Source organism: Copadichromis virginalis, linkage group LG1 (assembly GCF_057382275.1).
Source record: "Copadichromis virginalis isolate Kocher_CV1m ecotype Utaka linkage group LG1, C_Virginalis_male_GT1.1, whole genome shotgun sequence".
NCBI classification, from domain to species: domain Eukaryota; kingdom Metazoa; phylum Chordata; class Actinopteri; order Cichliformes; family Cichlidae; genus Copadichromis; species Copadichromis virginalis.
In genome coordinates, this window is record NC_140618.1 from 19,371,423 (window position 1) to 19,396,688 (window position 25,266).

Consider the following 25,266-nt stretch of genomic DNA (forward strand, 5'->3'; position numbering starts at 1 on the left):
GTAAGGCTCTAAATCTATGTTACCTCATTTAAAGTAAGCCAGTGCATTTTCTTCTCATTTTTGGCTATTCGATCAACAAAACTGTATTTTGTATTTGAATAAATTAAACCCCTTTTTTATCCCTTATTTTTATTTGGAGGAAAAATCCTTTAATTTAAATGTTATAATTGTCCTTTATTGATTTATGTCTGATTTATGTCAGACTTTTTAAAAAATAAATATGTAAAACAGCAGGACTTTAATCACCAGCTCTAGTGCTGAAGCTAAAATTTGGACGGCCTACGCTCAGCTCCTTTGATGCGCACCTCTGATCAGTGCTCCTTCTTTGCTTCCTCTCCTCCAGATCAGAGCGATGCAGATCATTTCTGTCCCGTCTGAGTCGGTGACCTTGCTTCCCAGTGACAGACAGGACTCGCAGTTTGTGACACCAATTGGAGGAGACAGACCACTTGAAGCAAAACGACGAGTCTAACACAGTCCACTCCTAAGATTGAAGTAGAGCCAAGCGTCCAGCTCCCTGTGACCAGATTCCATTTGCAAATTTCTCCCCCACAAGAAAAAAATCTTCAACACATATCACTGTCTGCAAGAAGTGTGTTGCTTCTGAACAATCAGAGACTTCGCAATCTCCTCCAACCGTATGTGGAAATTGCCTTGTGCCTAAACTAAATTGACGAATGCATTGTAACAGCAATTGTTTTTATTTGTCTGTTTCTTTGTTTTTTTTCCTATTTATTATGTTATTGAGCTATAAAGTGTATGTCTAAAGGGAAAGTTAGGTCAATACAAAGAGAAGCATGCGGCTTTTCAGTCGATCTATAGTTTGCCAGTGTCGCCATCAACCCTGAGCACTCCACCCCGGGAAAATCTTTGAGTCTGAGATTGGGGGAAAAATGTTAGATTAATTTATTGGCCAGTTTAGACTGATATTTATACCCAACTGAAAATCATCACGAGCTGAAAAACAAAAGCACCCGTTTTTTAAATATAAATTTTAAAAAAAATGATATATTATTTATATTTTTGTTTTCCTCGTTCTGCCACTGGCCACACGTGAAACCAAAACTACCTATGTTTGTTTCTGAGCAGTTTAGATCTGTCTCTGTGCTACTGACCGGCAGGTAACAGGTCCAGCTACGATAGCGTCAACAGCACGGGAGGTGACGCACAAACGGCAAACTGTAGCTTCACTGAAGGCTCAGATTTAATTGTTTTTTTTTTGTTTGTTTTTTCCCAGTAGTGAGCAGTGAAAATACAGAGGGCAAACTTTTTGCAAACCTTAGCATTCCCTGCGTATTTTAGTGTCTTAACTAAAGGAAGAGGCGACTCCAGCGCCCTCGCTTCCCTTTGCCATATAGTGTTAAACGTAAGCAGTGGCGTATGTTTGCAGATTCCTCCTCCGGACGTCAGCACAGAAGTGTTGGCTGTGTTGGCACAGAAGTGGCTTTTTTTCTTTTGAAAATGTGTTATTATTTTCTTGTTTCTGCCACCAGCTAATCAGAGATCTCCTAATGAAGACGTTCAAAAAAAACAAAAGTAGAAAAACACGCAAAAAAAACCCAAACAACACAAAACGACGACCACAGTTTCTCCTGGCCTGATCAAACATATCAATTTTCTTTCTGTTAATATCTCAAGACATTAAATTCTAATAAGCGCAGTTACTCCTGACTAAAATTTAGTTATGCTTATTTGTTGTAACAAGTCCTTTCTGTCCAGCATTATAATTTCTGGTTTTTAGCTAGCAGAGAAAATCTGTAAGTTATTTTCAGTGATGTTTTGATGGAAGCCATGCTATTCTCAGTATGGCAAAGCAGACTGAACATTTCATGGATTATTCTGAGTATCATTGAACTGTAGCATGATCATGATAATGAGGATGATGATGATGAACAAAAGCAGGATTTTTCTTTTTTATGTTCCAAGACATCGGTCATGGCTTTATTTCTTTTTCCCTATCCGTGTGCATGCGTTACGTTTTCCTTTTTTTGAGTCTTTTCGGTCTTAAGACTTGCTTTATATTCCATTTATTTCTTTGTATATTGCGTTCTATCATTATTTACACCTTAAACAAGGCTGCCGCATTCAGAACGAGTATTCTGTACGATAAAGGGACTTTGATTAGAATAAAGGATGATGAGTTTACAATTTAACAACCTCATTTTAGTGAAGAAGAATCCAAAAAGAGAGAGACCTGGTCGGTTGTGGTGTGTTCTCTGACTGAATGAGGCCTTGTTCATCATTTCAGTATTCATGATCCTGTATTCATGTCGGCAGACTTTGAGGGTATAATGTGTGTCACTTCCGGCTCGCTTCCCTTCATTTGTTTTCTTTCTTTCTTTTAAACTTCCCGTTCTTCCTGTGTTTCTTTGCTCCTCTGTTTGCCAAGTTAAACTTTGCTGTATCCCCAGATGCTTTCCCTTGTATAATATATGAAAAAAAAAAAGAAAATCAAAAGAAAAAAAAACATTTGGCTTATTTTTCACTGTAGTTAGTCTTTTATACAATAATACTGTAAGAATATTTCTTGAATTCTAAATATTACTCTTTCTAGATTTTTGAAAGCAAAAGTTTTGAGTAAAAAGTTTCTTACTTTATTTTACTATATTAGATAGTAAAATGTACGGTTATTTACCATAACCTGTCCATTATCACAAAAAAGTTACATATGGCATCTCAAGAACACGGCTGAACTGCTGCTCGTAGTTTAGTACTTCAAAAAGGCTCCGTATGAGCTCCAGATTCCTAAAAGCGCGACCTCCATCGTACTCCTCAGTCTCCGTTGTTGATTGATTGAAAAAAAAAAAAAGGAAAAAAAAAAAGATTTGTTCTTGTGTCAAATAAAAGGTGTTGTTGATGCACATTGAAAAACTGCGGCAACGAGAATTTGAATTTTCTGTCATTTTCAAACAGAAAAACACGATGTATATAACATTTATGTTGCAATAAATGTGCCATCTTTTTTTAAACTCGATCGTATGTGCATTTATTTCGCTCATCTTCCTCTCCATATTTACATTTTTCCACCTTTCCATAACCTTTGTTGTGTTTTAACGCACAGGAAGGAAGAGCTCTGAAACAATGGGATTCATTTAGACTTCCTTATCGTTTTTGTTATTTTGTTTTTGAGACATTTCTACAGTGGATTTAGGCCAAATGAGTGTTTTATAGTATGTAACTCTTTTTTGAAAGTAATACCAGTGGACCATTGTAGTCTGTATGAAAAGTACTATGAATATATGTTTCTATTTTTAATAAAGTGTGATAGCAGCGTACTGTATATGTGCTGTGCTCCTACTTTTTCTTTTTTGCAAGTTCATTTATACAGTATAGAGACAGATCCTCGTGCCTTAACCTCCTAAGACCTGAACTCTTCCATGGCATGCATTTTTAATTTCTCTTTGATATTTGGGCATATTGGGACCTCATGAATGTAAAAACAAAGAATTGCCAGATTAATTTTTTGACCTGATTTGTGTTTCTGACAAAAATGAGATCCACATATGAGGACATTTGTTTTAAATTTTGATAGAACAGTGGCAGGATAATGTCCTCGTAAGTGGATATCAGGCTTTTGTAGAGACAAATTTGTGTTTTTAGGTCCAGACAACCCAAAATGTGATGTCCACATATGTGGACGCCAGGTCCTAGGAGGTTAAATAATATTTGAATAAATTGTCTTATATTTTGACACAAAACAAAATGACCCACCCAGCACTGAAATTGAACTTCCACAGTCATGTTGAAAAGCACAAACCTAAACAGTTTTTTAATAAATGGCTTTGGTGGAAGTGTCTCTCTCTGTAACCTGCCGTACTCAATCTGCTACTTGTGCTGTGACTGAAGTTAATGAATCCCAAAAGCGTTGTGAAAATACTGCTCTGAACCTGGAAGATTGTTGCTGTGCTGTAAATCTCAGAGCCTGTACATCTGCGCAGAATTATCTCCGTGCAGATGTAAGCATGGAGACCGCTCATTGCGTCCTGAGAGGTCTGATCTCGAGTCATTCGTCAGACTGAGGTGACAAAAGTGCTGACTGCCGTTCTGTCTGCGGTGAGCTCAGTGATGCGCGGTGGCCTTCCAGCGTTCCTCGCAGGGATAAACGGAGCGTGTGACTGTGCTGAGCTCTGGTGGTGGTGGTCGTGGGTGTGCATGTTTTCTGTAGGAGTGGGACCACCATGTCTGAAGGCTGACTTCCTGTCATGGCTGCTGGCTGAGCCAGCTGACAGAAAGTCCTTGGCTCACATCCTTGAATCTCAACCAAAGAGCCTGCTGCTCCTCCTGCTCTAACAGTAAGATCATCCGCCTCTCTGCCACTTTCAGGATGCACGCTGCACTGAACAGGCCTCTTGTCTTCTGTTTCACTTTCTAATCTCAGCTCTTTAAGATTCAAGGCTTTTTGACCATTTCAACATAGTGAGGAGAACAGGATATGATATTCAGACATTTCACAGAGACACAAAGCAAGTGCTTATCTGTCAATAATGGAAGTTTTAGGCATAAAGTGTGGAAAACAAATACGACAGCACAAAAGTAATTTCAAAGATTACTTTTACATGTACTCAAAACAACAATGTACTGCTCCTCCTGCCCACACCAGCTGCACAGAGATCCATTTTTGAAGCAGTTTAGAGTGATGGATAAAATACCTAGTCCTTGTTTTATATTAAGAAGGCCACAAAAAAGCTCCAGGGTTCTGAATTAGACACAAGAAGTCTGGTAACTTCCACAGTTTGTCTTTTTAGTATCAGATTCCCTCAGTAAGGAATCCAGGGACAGCATCTTTATGAGGAGCAGTAAGACAGGGTGAAGCTTGATGAGGTTCACCTGTGTGTCTGTGTGTTAATGACCTACCTGACATTTGTGCACCCACCGTAACCTGCCAGATGTGCACTGATGGTGTAGTTAGTTATCTACACACCAAAGCTGGGAAGCAAGAGTGTCAGTAATACAGTGAAATCAGATCCAGAAAGTAGCATGGGCAAGGCACTTTATTAGGTACACCCTGCCAGTACCCAGTTGGACACCTTTTGCCTTCTGTCTTAATTTTTCATGGCATACATTCAACAAGCTGCTGGAAACCTCTGAGTTTTTGGTCCATGTTGACTTGACAGCATCACACAGTTTCTGCTTATCATGATGAGAATCTCCTGTTGCACCACATACCAAAGGTGCTCTGTTGGATTGAGATCTGGTGATCATGGAGGCCATTTGAGTACAGCAAACTCCTTGTCATATTAAAAAAAAAACAGTTTCTGATGATCATAGCTTTGTGACATGGTGTCTTACCCTGCTGGGAACAACCATCAGAAGATGGCTACAGTGTGGTCACAAAGGGATGGAGATGGTCAGCAACAATACTCAAGTAGGCTATGGTGTTTAAAGATGCTCAGCTGGGCTGAGGTACCAAAAAGAAAACATCACCCACACCATTATACTACCATTGATTGGCTCATTAGATATTTGTGTGTACATTTTTAAATGGAGATCCAAGTCCAGATAGCAGCAAGGAAAAGATTAGCTGATGAATATAAATATGTGGGAACGCTAATGGATCCAAAACTGGCATTTGAAACAGAAGTGTTTTTAAAAAACTGTGAATAGAGTTTTATTTAATGTGGATATTTTAGGAATAATTTAACAATTAAATATTTAAAATAAAATTCCCACAATGGCTCGGTGACTGTGAAAAGATGAAATCAAAAAAATAAAATGCATCTCCACAATTGCTGCTACAGGTCAGTTGGGCTGACCTGCCCCTGGAAAACCTGCAGACCCCCTTATTGTATAATTGGGATAAGACTGAGGTGTGCACTGAGCATGCCCAGAGGTCCCAGCTGTGGCACCTCAGCGGAGAACAGAGCTCCCATTGTGTGCGGCTGTAACCCAACACAGTGGCTCAGATTAAAGGCTGCGGTGCCGCGTGGTCTCTGCGGACAAAAATATAAACAGTGGGCCACTACAAAGGCGAAGGGGAAGCTAGGCCCCTGGTTTAATGAAGTTTACACTGCAGTGGCAAGATCTATAAAAAGACAAGTGAATGCACCGTTTCTTTCTCCTGCCACTCAGGAGCAGCATGGATGCACTGAAAAGAGAGGCTGGGGGTGCTTTAAGCAGCACTCACTTTAATGCCACTCTGATTTGTATGACAGCTGTTATTTGAAGTTCATGGCATTGATTAGGCCCAAAGAAAATATCAGTTAGATGGGTACTGGTCACATCTAACTGATCGACCGACGTTAGTAATATTTAAACTAAACATGGTTCCTGTGTATTTATGTTATATTAAATTTACATAATGTGGTTTCAAGTACCTTTCAAAGTTGCAACGTTTATTTCTTTCATAAATAAATATTAAACATGTGTTTTTCTAAAATTAGACTGCTCTCAATGTAATCTTCATTATCTTAAGTGACGATGAAGATTATATCCATAAAACATTTCAGTACAATAGCATTTAAGCCTCAAATACACCGGAGATCTTCAGCTTTACATTATCTCTTGATTGTTTTAAAGGTCATTTGTTCCATAAATTTTAAAACAGCCTGAGAAATAAGAAGCAAACTTGATGATTATTATTCGCATCTTCTTCTGTGGCTTGTTTAATAATATTTGTCTAGCATGTGGCTACACTTGCTTGCTACAGGTGACTGTTTATGATGGAAACTGAGCATCAAGCACAGCACCTCAGGATCACTGACACTGACTGTAATCCTGCTGTCGTTTATAGTTGCACAGTGCCATTGGCACCCCCCACTAAGAGCATGCTCACCATCACAGAGGCTGCACACAAACAGTATACACTCCCCACAATCATCAGCATTTTTCTAGCATATCTGCTCAGCATAATAATTATTATTATAGTTTCACAGACGTTTAATGAACCACTGGCACATGTGTTAGACTGAACTATCATCTAAATATCATCTGTTTTTTAATAGTTATTCAACTGTATTCTAAGCACCAGCTGTCTGTTAGAATGTGATTTTTTTTCTCTCTCTGTTGGCAGAGGTATAAAAATGCGCAGGAAAATCTGACGTGCATGGCAAACTTCACCGACGATATTTAGGGAGGAATAAACACACATCAAACATAAATGAACCATTTGTCTGTCTCCATAATTGAGAGCATTTTCTCTTCTTACGTCAATACTCTCTCTCTCTTTTTTTTTTTTTTTTTTTTTTTTTTTTTTTTTTTTTTTTGCTTTTTCGGTCATGTTATGTTTACCTGTCAAAGGCTTGTTACAAACTATGAAACACATTGTGCAGACTTCTGGATGTTAGAAGAAAACGAATACTGCTCATGAATGAGACTAAAGGCAGGAAGGTGTCCTTTAAAACTAAACATGTTAATAGGACCTCCCTGTTTATATCATAGTTTATGATATAGCACGTGTATTTCAGTAATAGCCTGCTGAGGCCACTATACGTGCTGGCCTCATATCAAATGTGAAGGCAGACTGAGTCTATGTTTGACGTTTGTTTATATCTAATCTTCCTTTTCAAACATTTAAACAGCAGCGAGTCTGCAGCTGAGGGAATACAAATTCAAATTGTCGGAACAGGTTTGCTCGTTTCTTGGATTCATTTGGTGATTTATTAAATGTATAACTGTGTGGTGGGGCGTGGTCTGCGGTGCCGTGCAGGGAGGGCGGACGCACCTGCACGGCATCCTTAATCACGCCCGCCTAGTTAAAAACACGGGGACTGAGGGGTTTGGGGGTGTTGTGGTGTGGTGAGATGTAAATAAAGATGACTCTGAACGTTGCTCCGTGGTCCCGCCGTGTCTTATTCACGCCACATTGGTGCCGAAACCCAGGAGGCAGCACGGCGGGTCCATATCGGAGCCAGGGAATGGAGGAGCTGGCCCAGAGGGTGGCCGAAATGGCGGCCGCCCAGCGGGAGCAGGCGGCGGAGGTGCGTCGCCAGCAGGAAGAGCTGCAGGACCAGTCCGAGCGGCACCTGGAAAGGATTGGGGAGCTGGCGGCGCTGCTCTGGGCCTGGGCGCCACCCCCACAGGTGTGTCCCGAGGACAGTGAAGCGGTGGAGGAGCCGCGTGAGGCACCTCAGCAGCCGGAGGTGGCAGACGAGGCGCGCGGGGATCTGCGCCTGCCGGAGGAGGGGGAACAGCCAGGTGAAGGGCTGCTCCTGCCGGGAGTGGTGGATGAGCCGCTCCAACCGGAGGCGGCAGACGAGGTGCGCGAGGGTCTGCGCCGGTTGGAGAAAGAGGAGCTGCACGAGGGGCTGCTCGAGCCGGGAGTGGCGGCGGAGGGAGCAGTAGTGACGGAGGAGTCGCGCTATGGGCTGCTCCAGCAGGGAGCGACAGCGGTGACGGAGGGGCCGCGCAAGGAGCTGGAGGTCCCAGTGCCAGGGGAGCTTGCTCGAGTGGAACTGGCGAGCGAGGCGGGCGCCACGCTTGAGATCGCCGTGCTCGCCAGACCGGCCTCACCACCACCAGAGGCCTGTACACGCCACACCTCTGCCCAGCCACCTGTGAGCTGGGGCTCACGCTTGTGCCGGCCGCGCCGGGTGCACCTGTCACGTGTCCGACTTCCGAACCAGCTTTGCCTGCGCCGCTGGATTCGCGGGCGGCCGCCTGAACTCGCACCTCCCCGTCGCTTGGCCGGGGCCTGGGGGTGCCAGCTGTCCGGGCTGATTCCCTCTCCCACTGGCGGTGGGGGAGTAGGTTCGGCCGGATGGCTCCCCGGCCTCAATCGGGCGATGGGGGTATGTGGTGGGGCGTGGTCTGCGGTGCCGTGCAGGGAGGGCGGACGCACCTGCACGGCATCCTTAATCACGCCCGCCTAGTTAAAAACACGGACTGAGGGGTTTGGGGGTGTTGTGGTGTGGTGAGATGTAAATAAAGATGACTCTGAACGTTGTTCCGTGGTCCCGCCGTGTCTTATTCACGCCACAAACTGTTATTCTAATCTGCTGCTGAGTCTCTTACACTTTTCTTTATGCTGTATATTTTCACGTCTCTGGAATAGTTGGCAGTTAGATAGTCAGCTGGGAAACTTTGTGTTAACTCATGGAGCTGAGGATATCGTGGATATGCTGACCTCGCTGCGTGGTGTACAGAGCGAGGTCAGCATGATTAATATTCACAATAAAAATATTAGCCGAACATCATGAAGTCTGTATGTGTTTCATAGTGTCGAACAACCTTTGTACAGTTAAAGCCAGCAGTTACTACATGACGGAAACACCAACGTTATCTCTTTTATGCGTTTATACACAGGTCACGCTGATTACTGAACAAAAACCCAAAGATCAGATGTTAAACAGATTTATTTGCTCTCTCTCCTCCTTAAACATGTTTTTAATGTTAGTTATAATTCGGAATTGGCGACTGAAACACGTAGGACACATAAGAACATCAGGAAATAAAACACCGATAAATATAACCTCAGTAAAAGAAGTCAGCGGGGGTTACTACAGCTGTGTACCGGGGCCTGCGCTTTGTCGGTGGGATTGCTTGCGAGGCCAGCGGGTCTATCCCACGCTTTGCCGTGAGACTGGGACGACATCTCCGAAATCATCGAAACACTTTTGCAAAGAGGCTGTATCTTGACAAACCGACCAGACACATGAAGATTAAACCACTACATTCTCGGCTAAAAAAATATTAAAACGGTATTTGGTAACACACAAACAGGGTTTTTCAAAGCTCAGTTCTGTTAGCTTCCACATGCCGGTTGTGTGCTAGAAACAATGGCCACCAGGCCAAAGCAATGGTTTTGACTCGATCAGCGTTAACCCCGCCCCCTGAGTTTGATGGGTGAGGCTGACAGATAAAATTATTTCATGATGAGAGCCAGGCGTCAGGACTGCCAAAATGAAATAAATAAATATATCATTAAATAATTAATTAAATGTGTCAATAATTAATTAAATGTGTCAATAATTAATTAAAATGTGAAATACATAAATAATTAATTAAATATGTCAATAATTAATTAATTAAATGTGTCAATAATTAATTAAAACGTGAAATACATAAATAATTAATTAAATGTGTCAATAATTAATTAATTACATATATCATAACTATTTATTTAATTAATTAATTCCAATTTTAATTAATTATTGCCACATTTAATTAATTATTTAATGGTGTATTTAATTAATTCATTATGGCAGTCCTGGCGTTCCATAAATAACTAGCTCATGCCTTTTAAATCACTCTCTGAGATACTCATTGTTGACTTTCTGATGATGCGTTTAGGTGCAGTCAGGTGAGCTTACCATCCACTAGATGACGCTCTCGGTTTTTAAAGACATTCACTTACAAATTGGATTTATGCGTACATTATGTAACGTGGGAAGTTTTCCCAGGAGTCACAAAACTTTTAGTTTGTTTTAGAAATTAATAGAAATGTACAAACTTTTATTGTGTTACACTACATGTCAAACACATTTTTGAACTACAAGGAGTTAATAAGAAGGAAAAATTTATGAATTAATTATTTGTCAGGTGTCACCTCTGGCTACAATACTCCCCGCTAGTGCAGGAGCTTCTAAAAACCGAGCTGAACCGAGCCGAGTCGGTCCAAACTGAGTGGGGCCTGGGAGTTCGGGGGTAGTCTGTGTGAGATCTGCTCCAGGACCAGCGGACTGCTTTTGAGTGGGTGGGCGGGTAAAGTGCGCTTGTTTGAGGAGGCGGAGCGGCCCGGAGGCTCAGAACGTCCTTCTGAAACGGTTCTCACTCACTCTCAGAAAACAACTCAGGACCAAATAAGTTAGCAAAGTGCGGCGCGGGCACTTTGCAAAAGAGTTTAGCTTTTAAAACCGCTCGAAGAAAACTTTTTTTCCAAACCTGGGATAAGTGAGCAAGCGAGAGCAACGACGCCGGTGAGTAACTAACTAGCTATCAGTAACTGTCCTGTGCGCGAGACTCTTTAACAGCCGTTAAACTCAGCCGGAGGAGAAAAAAATTAAACGAATAGAAGGGCCGCTTATTTTTCTACACAGCTCGTTTACTTCAGGTGAGTGGTACAGGTGAGAAATAGGTGAAGTAAAATTTGAAGATGGTGATGTGTTTCTGCCACCTGTTGCACTCAGCAGCCAAATAACGAGAAACTGCGTCAAATCAAAGCGCTACCTCTTCACTTTGGCTAACGAGCTACTGTATGATTTCAGTTCTCAGATCTGCATCCAATTAACTGTTTTTTATCTGACTTATGTTTACAATTGCTCCTGTAAGGTCACGTTGCTTCTACTGTACCTGCCGCTAGAGATTAGTGAACTCCCATTCATGTTACGTAACCTAATAATAGTTTCCCACCGTTTAAACCCTCACAGGCAGGTTTGTTTCCAACTTTTTCCAAAGTTTGGTCCCATCTGGATTTAGGTGTTTTGATATGTGAGTGGCTACAGGTGTTGACACAGAAAAAGACAATTTTTTGCACTTCACCCTCGCTTGCATCCTAACTTGCACTCTGGATGGACATCACAGGCAGCACAGGGGTCATTGAAGGAAGCACCGACCCTGTGTAGGACAGTGAGGCAGCTCACTGAGAGTTTCCTCCTTTTTGGAGTGAAAAACACAATGGGAGGAAAAAGTAACACACTTGTTGGAGCCCTTGTGTGCTAGATACATACACTGAGCATAAAAGGGTCTATTGTGTCGTCTCAGGCTTTAATCTGGCTCATCCTCCCTGACAGGACACCTTACCTCAGCCTTTCTCTCCTCCCGTTTGCGTGTGAAACTGAGTAATTCTGGCTAATTGGAACATCATGTCATTAGTCTAGTGGAAACAAACTGGAGTTGAATCATCTTCGTGGTTTGCTAGGAGTGGCCCACAAAAGTTTCTTGCAGTATTTCATGGTGGAAACTTTGGCTGTTTATAAGGCAAGATTTTATTTAGTTTCATTAAGTTAAATGCTTCCCAGGTAGCTGTTGTTTCATGCCTTATATGGCAGGTGTGTATTTGTGTGTGTGGTGGTGGGGGGGCATTTACACATTTGATCAGTGAAGAAATACGTGGGGATCAGGGTGGTTTTTCAAGCTCAGCTAAATGCCTTAGTTTAAAATCTCCTGCCAGATAAGATAACCAGAGATGAATGTCTCTTTTGGCTTATCTATCTATCTGTCTATCTGTCCGTCCGTCCGTCCGCCCGCCCGCCCGCTTATCTGAAGGTAGTGGCAGTGGGCTGAGCAGGGTATTACTGACTTCCTCTTCCTTAGCAGTGTTATCCATTTCCTCCTGGGGGATCCCGAGATACTCCTAGGCTGCGTGACATATACTAGGAATGTCAAACACACCAGTACTGGCCCATTGGAGGCTCCAGTTGGTCCCACTGGCTTCAGTGAATGTGTAAACTGTAAAGACAGAGGGCATACATTTAGGACTTAACTTTCTTTTAATGAAGTTTTAAATTATTCTTAATGAAAGACATTGACAAAATTAGTAGGAGACAGATTAACCAGCAAATGTTTTTTTTTTTTTTTTTTAAATTAGTATTCCATCAAATAAAGGTTCCTGTTTTTCACTTTTTTTAAATTACAGGACAAAGTTGGTTACTGGTTTCTTTGAGTTACTGCAGTAGAATAGTACAATATTGGAAGATCTCAAAGGAAGTGTGTTATTTCATATATTATTAAAGAGTAGTTACACTGATCTGACCCACTTAAGAGCAATTTAAAAGGACATGTAAAATCTCCCCAAGGAGTTCTTTGTTTTACCCAGGGTCTCCCCCTAGCTAGGCATGCCTGGAAAACCTCCAAAGTAAGGCATCCAGGAGGCAGATGGTTGAACTACCTTAGCTAGCTCTGTTCATCTGGTAAGGTAAACCAGCGAGGAATCCACCATTTTGCTGCAATATCCACTTTCTAGCAAATTAGAAAAACCTGAAAATAGACATGTAAAACAGCCAAATTTACAGGTGCATTGCCATGAAACCCCTCATAGTACTATGTTTTCAAAATGATTATCTGTGTCCATAAGTCTGTCTTGACCCATTTCACACTTATGTGATACATCCTGCTTTTGCCCTTTCTTGTCAGTCTTATCAGTGTCCTCCTTCCAGGCCCACCTCTGTCCATCTTTGTATTGTAACATCAGAAAAGGATGCTATCAGCAAGACAAACAGGAACACATTGAAAGGCCATTGTCCAGTGAAAAGCACATGGTGGCTGCTGATGGCTTTGTCTCCACTGGCTTCCCTGAAAAACACCGGGTGGCTCACTTTTAATATTTGTACACAGTTTGATATTTATTGCCAGCTGCGCTCTCACGGTCTAGCTGCAAATCTGTCAGCTTTGACAGACCTGTAGTTATTATGCATGTGACAGAAAAGGGCTCGATAACATTTTGTTGCCCGCTTTTCATGACTTTTCCCAGGGCTGCAATTAACAGTGTCATTTACAAGGCTCACCTGTGCCGTTTGTGCACACAGGCAGAGAACTGAACCCAACACCTGCTGAAGTTATTTAGACATGACAGCTTTGAGATGTTTCCCTGGTTTAACTCATTCATATTCATGATGATACCTTTTAGCAGGTGAAGAGAAAGGCATAGTCTTTGTCAAGCATGGTAAACAGTCATTTCGTTATATCATACCTGTTAGTCACACACTTGTGAGGCCTTGCTAAACAGTACCTGGCTGTTTCTGTTGTTAAAGAATGTGGCAGAAGTTGACTCATCTCTTGAGGGATATTATGGTTTCTGAGATGTTACAGGCAACACAAGGGGAGGGCACTGTCTTCATTTGGTTAGAGCACATTACTTGAGTAGTTTGACACAAAGGTCTCTCCTGCGAAACAAGTAGAATAGAAGGAATGCAAGACAAGAAGGGAAAATGAAAGCTAGAACAATAAAGTTTCATTATTGGCTGAAAGTACATCTAAGGAATGTTTGTTGATGTCGCTGAATTATGTAGCATCTCATCTCTGACTAATCCAGTGCTTCTAAATCTTCTCCTTGCAGAGGTGGGCCAGTTGATCCAGGGAGAGGGATTTATTTTCCTTCTGCATTCCTGATGGAGTCATACAGAGTGTCTGGCATTCCTAGCAGTGGACCACAGCGGGGCTACGCTCAGCCATCCCGCCCTTCCAAGCCACAAAGTAATGGAGCTGGAACATATGGTCTCAGCATCCGAGTCCAAGGTATAGATGGACACCCATTTGTGGTTCTCAACAACCAGGATGGGGGTCCCCACACTTATATGGACCCCAGAGGTAATGGCTACATCGACACAGAAGACTCTTTTATCAACAGCTACGATGAGTATGACTTTAGACGTGGCAAAGAGGCTGAATCTAACAGCCCCTTTGTGGAGTACAGGACTCAGAAGATGTTGCATTATACTGGTCCCCAAAATGGTGTCACAGAATCCCAAGAAAAGAAACCATCCTCCCTTCTGAACTTCCAGAAGCACCCTGAGATACTACAGCCGTATGATCCAGAGACCAACTCCCTGAACCTTGAGGGTTTCAACAGCCTTCCTTCAAGGCCTGACACTGGGAGCCAGCCCCAGAGTTGGTCCCCAAGGTCTGCAGCATCTCACCGTAGGGCATCAAGCCTTGACCGGAAAAAAGATGCCACGCCGCTTGAGAACAGACAACCTACATCCCAGAGTGTGAATGAGGCAGGCTTTCCTAAGCTGAAGCCACAGCTCACTCAGCCTCAGAGCAGGCCACAGTCACAACTGTCTCAGCCACAGATCAAAGCTCCTCTTACCACCCTGAATCCAGCTCATCCCAAGCTGACCTCTAAAACTCCACATCAACCAGTTCCTCCAGCCCAGCCTCAGCCCTCCACTGTGTCGAGCCCTAGGAGCAGTGCCACCTCCAGCCTTGAGCGCACCCCTCGTGAGCCTGATGTCCTTCCCCTGCGCAGGACTGATTCCAGCGATCCAATTCTTCAGCCTTCTTCCCGTTCCCGCCACTCCTCCTCATCTTCCACCTCTAAGACGCCAATGGATGAACAAATGGAGGCCCTTTATGCAGACACCATAAACCGTCACGAGAATCGTCGCTACATCCCTTTTATGCCTGGTTCAGGCAGAGATATTGACACAGGCTCTATACCCGGTGTTGATGAGCTCATTGAGAAGTTTGACGGCAAAGATGGCACTCAACGCAGAGGCAGGGCGGGGCGCAGAAACAGGATCAATCCAGAGGACAGGAAGCGCTCACGGAGTGTTGATAGCGCCCTCGGCCTGCAAAATAGCTCTAGCTACACGGAGCTACATCAAGGCACATCCAAGGAGCATGTCCTGCTTCCCTCACAGCTGAGGATGCAGAAATCAGCTGGAAGTCAGGACTCCTGGCTTTTAGATCACGTTCATTCCAGATCTCATGCCACCAGTGCACCTGGCTCCCCACAGAACACCATTTCTAAAGGTGTTGGCTCTATACAGGGTTACAAAAACCCTCAGACTCAGTCCTCTTCTCTATCGTTTAAGATTAAAGCGAGTGAGGAAAGTGAAAAGGTTTTGACATCATCACTGTCATCGTCATTATCCAGGCCATCTTCTTTAGCAAACAAAAAACCCGGGACAGACGCGGACGTGCAGGTAAAATGTCAGACCATTATCACTGCATCCTACATTTGTTTGTTTTAAGTTATGTTTCGTTTTAATTTAAAGTAGCATTTTTCAAAATATGATCTATGAGAGAAGTGTTCCTCTCTTTTATTTTGTTAAGATCTCACTCTCTCTTCCTGACATATCCAGGCAACACCTGATCTCCTGAAAGGTCAGCAGGAGCTGTCACAACAAACAAATGAAGAGACAGCAAAACAGATTTTGTTCAATTACCTTAAAGATGGGTAAGTCTGAACTTTTTCCCATACAAAATGTGACCAGATATTGTGAAAACATCTTGACTCAAGAACTGAGTGTTGTTCACACAAAGTAAGAAACCGTTCTGTGGAAGTAAATTAATGTGCCTTTTTTATCTGAGCTGGACTGTTTGTGATAAAAACGAAGGAATGTGGTCTTCGTACCCTCCCATCCAGGCTGTGAGCGATCCAGTTGTCTGGAATTTGTTTTCCTGCAGAATCCCACTTTTAGTCAGCTTTGTTCTTTGTGTAGTGTGAAATAATGAATAAAATCCTGTCTTTCTGTAGAGGAGACGATCTGTCTCGAAAAAAATTACATCGAGTTTGCATTTAGGCTATGGATACCAGCGAGTCTTTCAGTAGTTAAACAGTTAATACTGTCATCAGTAACAATTTCATGGAGAAAGTTACAGTTAATACAATCACTACAGTTTCTGGATGTGTTATTGAATCGGGGTATTGTAGAAGTCGAACAGGAAGCTGTTTGGGTGTGTCGGGCAACAGGTCAGGAGCCACAGGACAAATGAAAGGAAGCACAGATGGAAGTGCAGGGGCTGAAATTGAACTACATTCCCAAGGCCCAGAAGAAAAACATGCAGCAACAGGGGTTATAACGGTTTAATGAAAATCATGTGTATGAGGAGAGGGGAGATTTAAGGGGTTTGGCTTTCAGTGTCAGTCTCACCATTTATTGAAATAATCTATCGCTGCTGTCAAGTGAAAATGGCGCAACTTCAGTTTTGTTGATTTTATGTTTTCACCCGAACTAAAGGATTAAATGTTCTTCTGTGACTTTAGAAAATCCCCTGATCGTTGGGCCTTCAGACATCTGTTGATGATCTCAGAAATGGGCATTGTTCAACGCCGAGGACCAAGCTGCTTTTTAAACTTAGGAGAAGTTGAAGTTGGAGGAAATTGATGTTTTTTTACTATTTAGAACAATGGGTTAGTCTGTTAGTTTTTAAAGACATCTGAAAATAATAGGGCTGGTGTAGAAACGTTGTGGGTGTGGTTGTCCTTCTACCCAATACTGTAAATCCTAGCTTCTTTCTCATCACCATCTTTTGTTTCAGTAATTATTATATTATTTGGGCGGGTGGCTGTAGCTCAGGAGGCAGAGCCAGGCCTGTGTGAATGGGTGACTGAGGCATGTTATATAAAGCGCTTTGAGTTCTCAGGTAGGGTAGAAAAGTGCTGTGTAAGTGCTGGTCCATTTACTATCTAAAATAAACGAAACTTAGACCTGACTACAGAAATTTACTTGCGTTTTTTATTGGAGTAGGAATGGTGAGATCTCTTAGCCCTTGTAGCCATTTTTTAAATATATAATAGAAAAAACTGAAATGTATATATTTATATAGCTGCATTTTATATACCAATGTAGTTCCGAAAATAAAATACACTGCCTATTTGGATTGTGTTTATGTGTCTAACAGTTTATTGGATGGCTATAATGGCGCTGTTTGTGCTATGAGGTGTCACTTCCAGGCAGCATGATCCTTTCTCTCCCCTTCTAAGGAGGGGAATAAGCTACTGTTTTCCCAGAACAATCTGGGATTAACTTCTGGCCGCCACAACATTGAAATAAAGTTTTTGAAACCTTTGATAAGCAGAGTGTTTTAACGCAACTGTCTGTGTGCACGTCTGCAGGAGCAATGATAATGATGAGATGACGAAGAAAAAGGTCAACGTTGTGTTTGAGAAGATACAGACATTGAAGTCTCGGGCCACAGCAAGTGCGCAAGGCGACAACAAAGTAAGGCCATTTTATGTCATTCTGCTTGTGCACAGTGGCAGTCTACAGTTACAGTGTTAAATGCCAACGAGATGTCAAACAAGATGTCATCTTTATGCATCTTTATATCACAATTGGTGGTGATTGGGGTGGAGTAAAAGAGCAGCACCAGCTTAATTCTTTAGTCTGCCTACCATTAAATGGGTGGGAGATTAGCCAGACTGGTTTCATTATTAAAATTCATTTTTATTTAAGGCGATTGATGATTAAATATTGTGTGCTTTCATGAGATGTTAACACCAAAGCTGTTTACTGTTACCCGAAGATTATTTAATTTATCAGGGTACTACTGTCCAAAGACCTAGTCTCCATTTGTATTTGTAATGGATTAATAAGAAATGAGCACCTCTAAATTGTTTGTTTTCTCCAGTCCCAGGATCTTGCTGCTCAGACCAAAGCTCTGCAGGAGCAAAATGCTGAACTGGAGAAAGAAATGTCTGAACTGAAAAGAGAACTAGAGGAACGAAGCATGGTAAGAACAGTGCGACTGTCTCTATGACCAGCTTGTTTATGTTGGTTTTATTGCTTAACTTGTTGTTATTTGAGAATATCCTTTAATCAAGGGTTTGGCTGAAAAGGAGCTTTACAGGATTACTGTTCAACTAGCTGAATTTAAAGACTAGTGTTTGGGTGTAGCATTGACTAAGCGTAGTACAAAGGCTAACAGAATAATGCAACAAATAGGCTACTCCCTTGAAAACTCATTATTTAGTTGATCTGTTAGGTAAGGAATTAAATAAGAAGCTAAATAATCAAATATGGATAGTGTTGGCCAGGCGTTGACTTTGGGGTAAAATATGTGCCATTGATATGCTGATGGTATATCAATGGCACTGCTTGCTATACTTAAAACACGTCCTGTAATCAAAAAACACTGAATCCTCAAACTTACTTTCAGCAAACAATAAATAAAAATGTTCATTTCAAATGCTAAAGCTTAGTTTAAGAAATGTAAAAGACTAGATGCGTGTCTCTACTTAAACACACAAGCTGTAATAACCTTGTCATTTTTACTTACAGAAAAATCAGGCTGACAAAAGGACGGCTGCAGATTTAAAGGAGCTGCAGGAGAAGATACAGCAGAGCATGGAAGAGTACAAGCACCTGAAGGAAAAACATGCCAAAACAGAAGCTGACCTACAGACCACAGTGGAAGAGTAAGTGTAAAGGAGTTGCAAATTGCCTCCTTAAGAGGCGTATTAAATAAAATATTTTATAAGCAGTTAATTTCAAATAGATAAATGGGTATTTTTTTTGTCAGCTGCCTCTCCAGTGACTCTCTCATCCTGCAGATGAACTCTGACTTCACCGTGTTGGATTGCAGCTTGTGATGGTAGACTATTGATTCTCCACCTGCTGCTGGTTCTGGTAAGAGTGATCCCACAGCTTTCAGTGGATCACCAAATCAAAGTCTACCATCATCAGCTGCAGTCCAACACAGTGATGAAAAAAATGACAAAATGTTTCACCTTAAGAAATTAAAAAAAGGTAATTTTTAATAAATGGCAGAAACACATCTTTAAAAAGTTGGGACAGGGCCATGTTTACAGCTGTGTAGCTTCTTTTAACATCAGTCTGTGAAAACATCTGTGAACTGAGGACACAAGTTTCAGAACTTTTGCTCAGCAGTCCATTTTCCATTTCATGATACACCAAATGTTTCAGTTGATGATCTGGACTTTCGACCTGCAGGGCAGCAGGTTCAGCACCTGGACTCTTCTACTATGAAGCCATGCCGTTGTAATAGATGCAATATGTGGTTTAGCATTGTCTTGCTGAAATCCGCAAGGACTTGACTAAAAAAATAAACAAACCCAAAAGTGATCTGGATTTGAGCATGTATTGCTCAAACACCTCTTTAAACCTTTCAGTATTGATGGTGACTTTCCCAAAGTGTAAGCTGCCAATGCCATAGGGACGAATGCACCCCCGTAACCCACACATACTGGATTCTTGTTGTTTTTTGTCCTTAAGTGATTAAAACTGGAAGTGCATGTGGTGGCATTTTGTTTGTATTGCTGCAGTACTGGTTTCTAATGACTAGCTATGAAGCCCCCACATGGGTAGTTGGGAACATACTCAAAGCCAGTGGGTGAAGCACCTCCTTTTTTCAGGTGTATCAAAAGTGTGATTTAAGTAACAGTAATGGAGATCTGTTGTTGAAACGGCCCAGACTGTTGATAGTTACTGTGGTTACCATATCAGTACCTCTGTGTTGTAGTACAACTCTTTGTGTCCCCATGAGTTTGGTAGGTTTATCTTTTACCCTCTATATTCCTGTGTGCCTGGTGACTCATTTACCATTCAATCACAGCACTAACTGTCCCGTTCCAAACTGCTTTTCGTGTAATTGTTTTCACAGTCATTCAAGTACAGAGTGTCGCCACTATTCATAGCTTCCTTGTTTTGTTTTGAGCTCTGCATGGTTGAAAAGGAAGTTGTAGCAAAGTTGCCAATCTTCGAGCCAATGGTTTTGTGTTTTTAATTTGTGTAACACTTCATGAGAATTTCATGCTGTTGAAAACTGAGCTTTTTTCTTTAATTTCTTCCTGTGTCTGTGTTGGTCCTTTTATCATAATGTTTTGTTCTGTGAATTCAGGATCTTTAATTATCATTTCCTTGTTCTTCAGTTTATTATCTGTAGCTTCAGCTTAGCTGTGCTTTTCAGCTTGAAGAGTACCAAAGAAGTCTTTACTCCTCTGACTCTTTTCTTTAAAATTAATTGAGCCTTATTTCCAGCTGCAAATCAATCAGGGACATTTCTGTTTATGCCGTCTACTCTTGAATCAGTATGTTACCTTTTAAAAAAATAAATGAATAAATAATTTGTAAAAATTATAGCATGTTGCATTTGAGGCCAGTCTTTATCAATTTATTACTGTGTGGTTTTTGTTTAAGGTGTCTCACATCACTTATCATCCTCTGCCTCAGAGATGAAGAAGCAGATTAGAAATTATTGGTTTTCAATCATACAGTTATTCATTTTAACGAGTGTGCTCTAGAGGCGTTACATTCAGCTCAACCACATTTGATGCCATTTGTACATGAATTAAGGCGCAGATGCATGGGTATGTTTGTACATGTGTGCAGTGTATGAAAAGGACCTGTACCATGCTGTGACATGTTGAATGGTTTGTTAGGCTTTTCCAGGTGAAAATGGAAAGGGAGCAACATCAGACAGAGATCAGAGACCTGCAGGACCAGCTGTCAGAGATGCATGATGAACTCGACTCAGCCAAGAAGTCTGCTGCTGATGGAGAGAAAGACATGCTTATGGTGGTGAGCCACAGTGCCCTTTGTTATAGAAAGAAAAATAAATGTTTATTGTTCTTGCGTTTTTTTGGGGGGGGGTTGCATTAGGGTTAATTAACTTTATTCATAAAACAATATAGAAGATTTAAGCCTTTAAGTTCCTGTTTCACGTAATATTCAAAAGATCTAAACGCAGCCTGTATAGCAATTAACCTATCACTGATTTCCTAAATTCTTTACATTGTAGCTAAAATGATCACATTGACATTATAGTTGCTGAAAGCTTTTTTTTTCTTCTTCTGCAAATTCTGGACTAAAGTTGTCAAAATGTCTGCATTTTCCATAGGAGATGATGCAGCTCAAGGTAGAAATGCAGGAAGCTATCCTAGCCAAAGAGGAACAGGAGGAGGTGCTGAGGAGGCGAGAAAGGGAGCTAACGGCTCTGAAAGGAGCTTTGAAGGAAGAGGTGGCCGCTCATGATCAGGAGCTGGATAAAATGAAGGAGCAGTACGAGAAGGAAATAAGCAAGCTGCAGACATCTTTGGAGGAGGCCAAGCAGGTACTCAGCTTCCCATGTAGTTTCCCTCAGTTCCCTTCCTCCACTCTCCTCTACTTTGATTCCTTCTCTGTTTTCGCTTATTTGCCATCTCACCCACAGCACAATGTTACAGAGTGTTACAGAGAGGTGTGGGTATAAGCACAGTCAGGGGTACTGTAACCCTGTTTGCTGTGGATTTTAAGTTCATCTTAGGCAACGTCCTCACTTAATGTGTTTTCGTTTGAAAACGCATAGTTTTCTCTCCGTTTTGGTCTCCCGTCCACACTGAGACAGCGTTTTCCTCGAAGGAAAATGCAGCATTTTGAAAACGCTCTGGAAAATGAATACAATTGAAGACGGTGCTTTTGCATCGCAGTGTGGACAGCGAAAATGGAGACTTTCAAAAACGATGATGCATTTTTGTCATGTGATGCAGTCATGTGACCAATTAAACAAAGATAGTGGAGGGTATTATACAGCAGTTGTTTTGTTTGCTCTCAATTTTGACAGCCCTAGTTTGTACATGCTTCAGATAGTTTTTCTTCAAATTCTTTAATCCTCACTCACTAGTGTGGACGCGGAACGTTTTCAGACGAAAACGCTGTTTTCAAATCTATCCGGGCTAGGGTGGATGTAGCCTTAGAGTTTGGTCCTCTGCTTTGAAGTGCCATTATTTACACTTTCAGTAGTTACACAGCTGTGACACTGAGTATGCAGATTCCGAGGCAGTTGGTTTTAAAATAGGCAGAAAGATACGCTTGGTCGTTTTAATCAGAGTAACTACATTTCTATAAAAAAGAAATGCACGATAAGCATGAAAGGGAAGCAAAAAGGCCTTGTTGTTTTTTCTAATCTGCTGACCCTTAAAACTAATGCTCTTTAATTTATGTTGGTGAATAGTAGTTTCTCAAAACTACTTTACGCCTTAATAGAAATGTAGAAAACTGCTACTAACTCGTCTTTTCGCATGTGTTGTACTAAACCTTGAAATATTCATCAATTCAGTCTAGAGTTGTGCGATGTGAGTTGTTTGTTCTTTTCAGTGAAGTGGAAATTGACCTCCACTTGAGTTCACTGTGGATGAGCTGAGTCAACAGAGCAAACTGATAAAATGAAAACAAAACGCTATGTAACATTTAAATGTTGCTCATCATCATTTTTCATGCCAAGTCTTTCTTAATGGCTTAGTCTTCTTACAAGGAGAACTTTTTAAAATTACAATTTAGAAACATTTGTCTGTATTTGTAAGTATTGCCTTACAGTCAAGGTCATTATTGTAGCGCAGAGAAAGTTTTATCATCATTATGACGATTTCTGGCAAGCTTCACAACTGTCTTAAGAAATCTGAACCATTCCGTATTATTCTGCACCACTAGTATATATCATTTTTACCAGAAGTTGGAGTGCATCAGTAGTTTTCTGTGTTACACTTGCACCACATAATATTTCCAGATTAGTGTTAGTGATGGGCCATTCATTACTAATAAATGAAAAAAGTGCATTTTCTAGTTAGAGGGGTCGTCATCTGTTGTTTCAGAAATAGGAGAAGATGAGAAGAATAGCTTTGAATGGCACTGAAGATGCATTGTTGTCAGTAGGTTGTTTTTTGTGACCCACGTGTGTCCTGTTTATCTTCACGAGTGGAACTTGTCCTTGTTCTCAGCTTCCTGGAGGCCTGGTTGGGGTCCACAGCATTGCTGTGTAACAAGGCTCTATGAGAACACTTCCTTTTGTCAAACAGAGGTACTGCTCGCCTGAGGTCATCAGGGATTTACCCTCAGTGCATTGTAAACATTTGGCAAGATAAGGTCATTGTTTTTTCTCTTGTGAGGTATAAAAGCTGCCTCTTGTCGAATTGTTTCCTTTATTTTCCTTGAATTAATGTTTTCTCCAGTCTGGTGTATCGATTACTATGCAGAATATGAAATTGTATCCATCTAACGCAGTGGCATTCCTTTACCAGTTTAATATATGTTGTTTATGCTGGGCAACATGCAAGTAGAGAGAAAAAAAATCTAAACAAATCAGCATGCAAGGCTGCCCGATTAAAGAAAAAATCATACCCATGATTGCTTAGTATTATGTTTAACACAGTAACTCTTGTTTCAAGGAGCCTCACAATGGACAAAAGTTTTTCTGAATTGGTTTTACCTTTCTTGTTTATCAAAAGTCAACAAAGCAACAATGTAATTCTTTTATCTCAGTAATCTTGTTTTTTATTTTGTTTATTTTTTGTAATTCAATTGTAATGGCATACAAATTTTGATTAAATAGACAGTCTTGCCAGCATGTAAATGACACATTAAGTAAATAATTTGCAGTCACAGCTAAAATACATATTGTGAATATTTCACCCTGCCCTCTAACTGAAGTGCTACCTTTGTTTAGGTGCCTTCCTCTTTGTTGGCCCTGATATTTGCAGTGACCAGACCTGCTCTTGTGGACAGGAATGGTGGAAAGTGGAACGCGAAATCCCTCTGTATATTAGTTAATTGCAGTGACGAGCCATCACTAATCTAATGAGCTGCTGTTCCTGATCGCGTCACGTCCCCTCTTCTCTCTGCACTCTGAAAGAGTCGGGGTAATTGTGGACCTCAGTTGCTGATGAATGATGAGTTTGTTTCACACAATAAAAGCAGCGGGGGTTGGGACATGCAGAATAAGTGGGTCAGTATGCTGCAAGAGAGGGGATGCAAGGCTGACCCCTGTGAAAGAAGGGTGGGGGGCTGCTTTGTGTCTCAACTTAAAAGCTACATTGTGTTTTTGATGAGATGAAATGTATGGAATTTTATCTAGGCTGAAAAACGTTGGTTTTATTGTTTTATGTAAATTAGCCACCGCTTATTTAACCAGCATTAGCACCATTCTTAATGTTCTGTAACTAAAGATATGTACTCATTGGGAACTAGACATGTGCTAGTATGTGAAAAATGCAGAAAGATGAGGTGTGGTGAGTAGAGATTAGGGTTCGTTTCCAGGAATGCCAGGGTTAGAGTGGGGAATGTGCACCCTGTAGACCTCCTCTTTACTCAGCTCCAGCTTTGTTATAGTGTACCTGCTCCGATCTGCGGGAGAGGTTCAGATATTTTCATTTATTCCTCTTCAGGGTGCTGCAGTTGCTTCTCCGTCACTACAGTGCTCCATATTTTCAGTGTTAGAGGCTTTAAAAGGTCTCAGCCCTTCCTAACTGTAAAGACAGAGCCTTGTGCTTATCGCATCATTTCCAGCTCTTGTTATGTTTCACCTACAGATCCAAACCACAGTGTGTAACACAGCCAGATTGTTATCACGCTCTCATCTCTAACCTCAATCCCAAATGCTGTATTCTTCATTTCCTAACTCCACAGTTTCCACACAACACTCCACAGTGATCTCATGTGGACCTAAATGCAGTTCATTTTCTGGCCTGTACTCTATCTCAGCCTGCCTCTTCAGTAATCTCTGCCAGTGTGTGAACTGAAGTCTCTCTGTCTGATCATCAAACTTGTGTAGCTCAGAGAAGAGTTCCCCCTCAGGCTTGTTTTGAAAGTAAAGACTTCAGCATGAGTCTGTGTGTTTGATGATAGCTCTGTATTTCCCAGCGTAGCTTTGTGAGCTGATTTACCAGGCGACTGGGAAGAAGAGGCATGAGATGCAGGACAGCAAGCAAGGAAGGAAATGATTATCTTGACAGAGATGGCGAGGAATTAGCAGTTTATATCTTGTTGAAATATTAGGCGATTTACTTCTTGGTCTTCAAAGAGCTGTGGTGATAACTTTATAGATTGATGACTTTAAAAGCTATGAAAACCAGGAACTAAATACCCTGCAGCTCACTCAGGTGTTCAGTTCAGAAAATGTTGCAGCACAGCTAAACATGGGTCAGGTTTGTGTAAAACTAGGCAGTGGCCTGGA

General features: G+C 41.5%; 2 protein-coding genes across 6 annotated transcripts in view; both read left to right on the forward strand.

The window, feature by feature from the left end:
- The window catches only part of tcf12 (transcription factor 12), an 86,132-nt gene extending 82,852 nt beyond the window's left edge, over nt 1-3,280 (forward strand). For all 3 annotated transcript variants that reach the window (XM_085453258.1, XM_085453266.1, XM_085453274.1), the window contains one exon: nt 344-3,280. The gene's annotated coding sequence lies outside the window, so the exon portion shown is untranslated. The remainder of the gene's footprint in view (nt 1-343) is intronic.
- A 7,366-nt stretch (nt 3,281-10,646) lies between these two features.
- Nucleotides 10,647-25,266, forward strand: part of cgnl1 (cingulin-like 1) — a 34,889-nt gene continuing 20,269 nt past the window's right edge. Inside the window, exons 1-8 of one of the 3 annotated variants that reach the window (XM_085453283.1) lie at nt 10,647-10,853; nt 13,931-15,521; nt 15,681-15,775; nt 17,438-17,543; nt 17,953-18,054; nt 18,603-18,739; nt 20,723-20,861; nt 21,181-21,393. In XM_085453283.1, coding sequence (XP_085309409.1) covers nt 13,983-15,521; nt 15,681-15,775; nt 17,438-17,543; nt 17,953-18,054; nt 18,603-18,739; nt 20,723-20,861; nt 21,181-21,393 — 2,331 coding nt within the window. In that variant the 5' untranslated portion in view covers nt 10,647-10,853; nt 13,931-13,982. Of the gene's footprint in view, nt 10,854-10,891; nt 10,988-13,930; nt 15,522-15,680; nt 15,776-17,437; nt 17,544-17,952; nt 18,055-18,602; nt 18,740-20,722; nt 20,862-21,180; nt 21,394-25,266 lie in introns of those variants that run through there. The other 2 variants (XM_085453296.1, XM_085453290.1) reach the window with 2 other exon arrangements.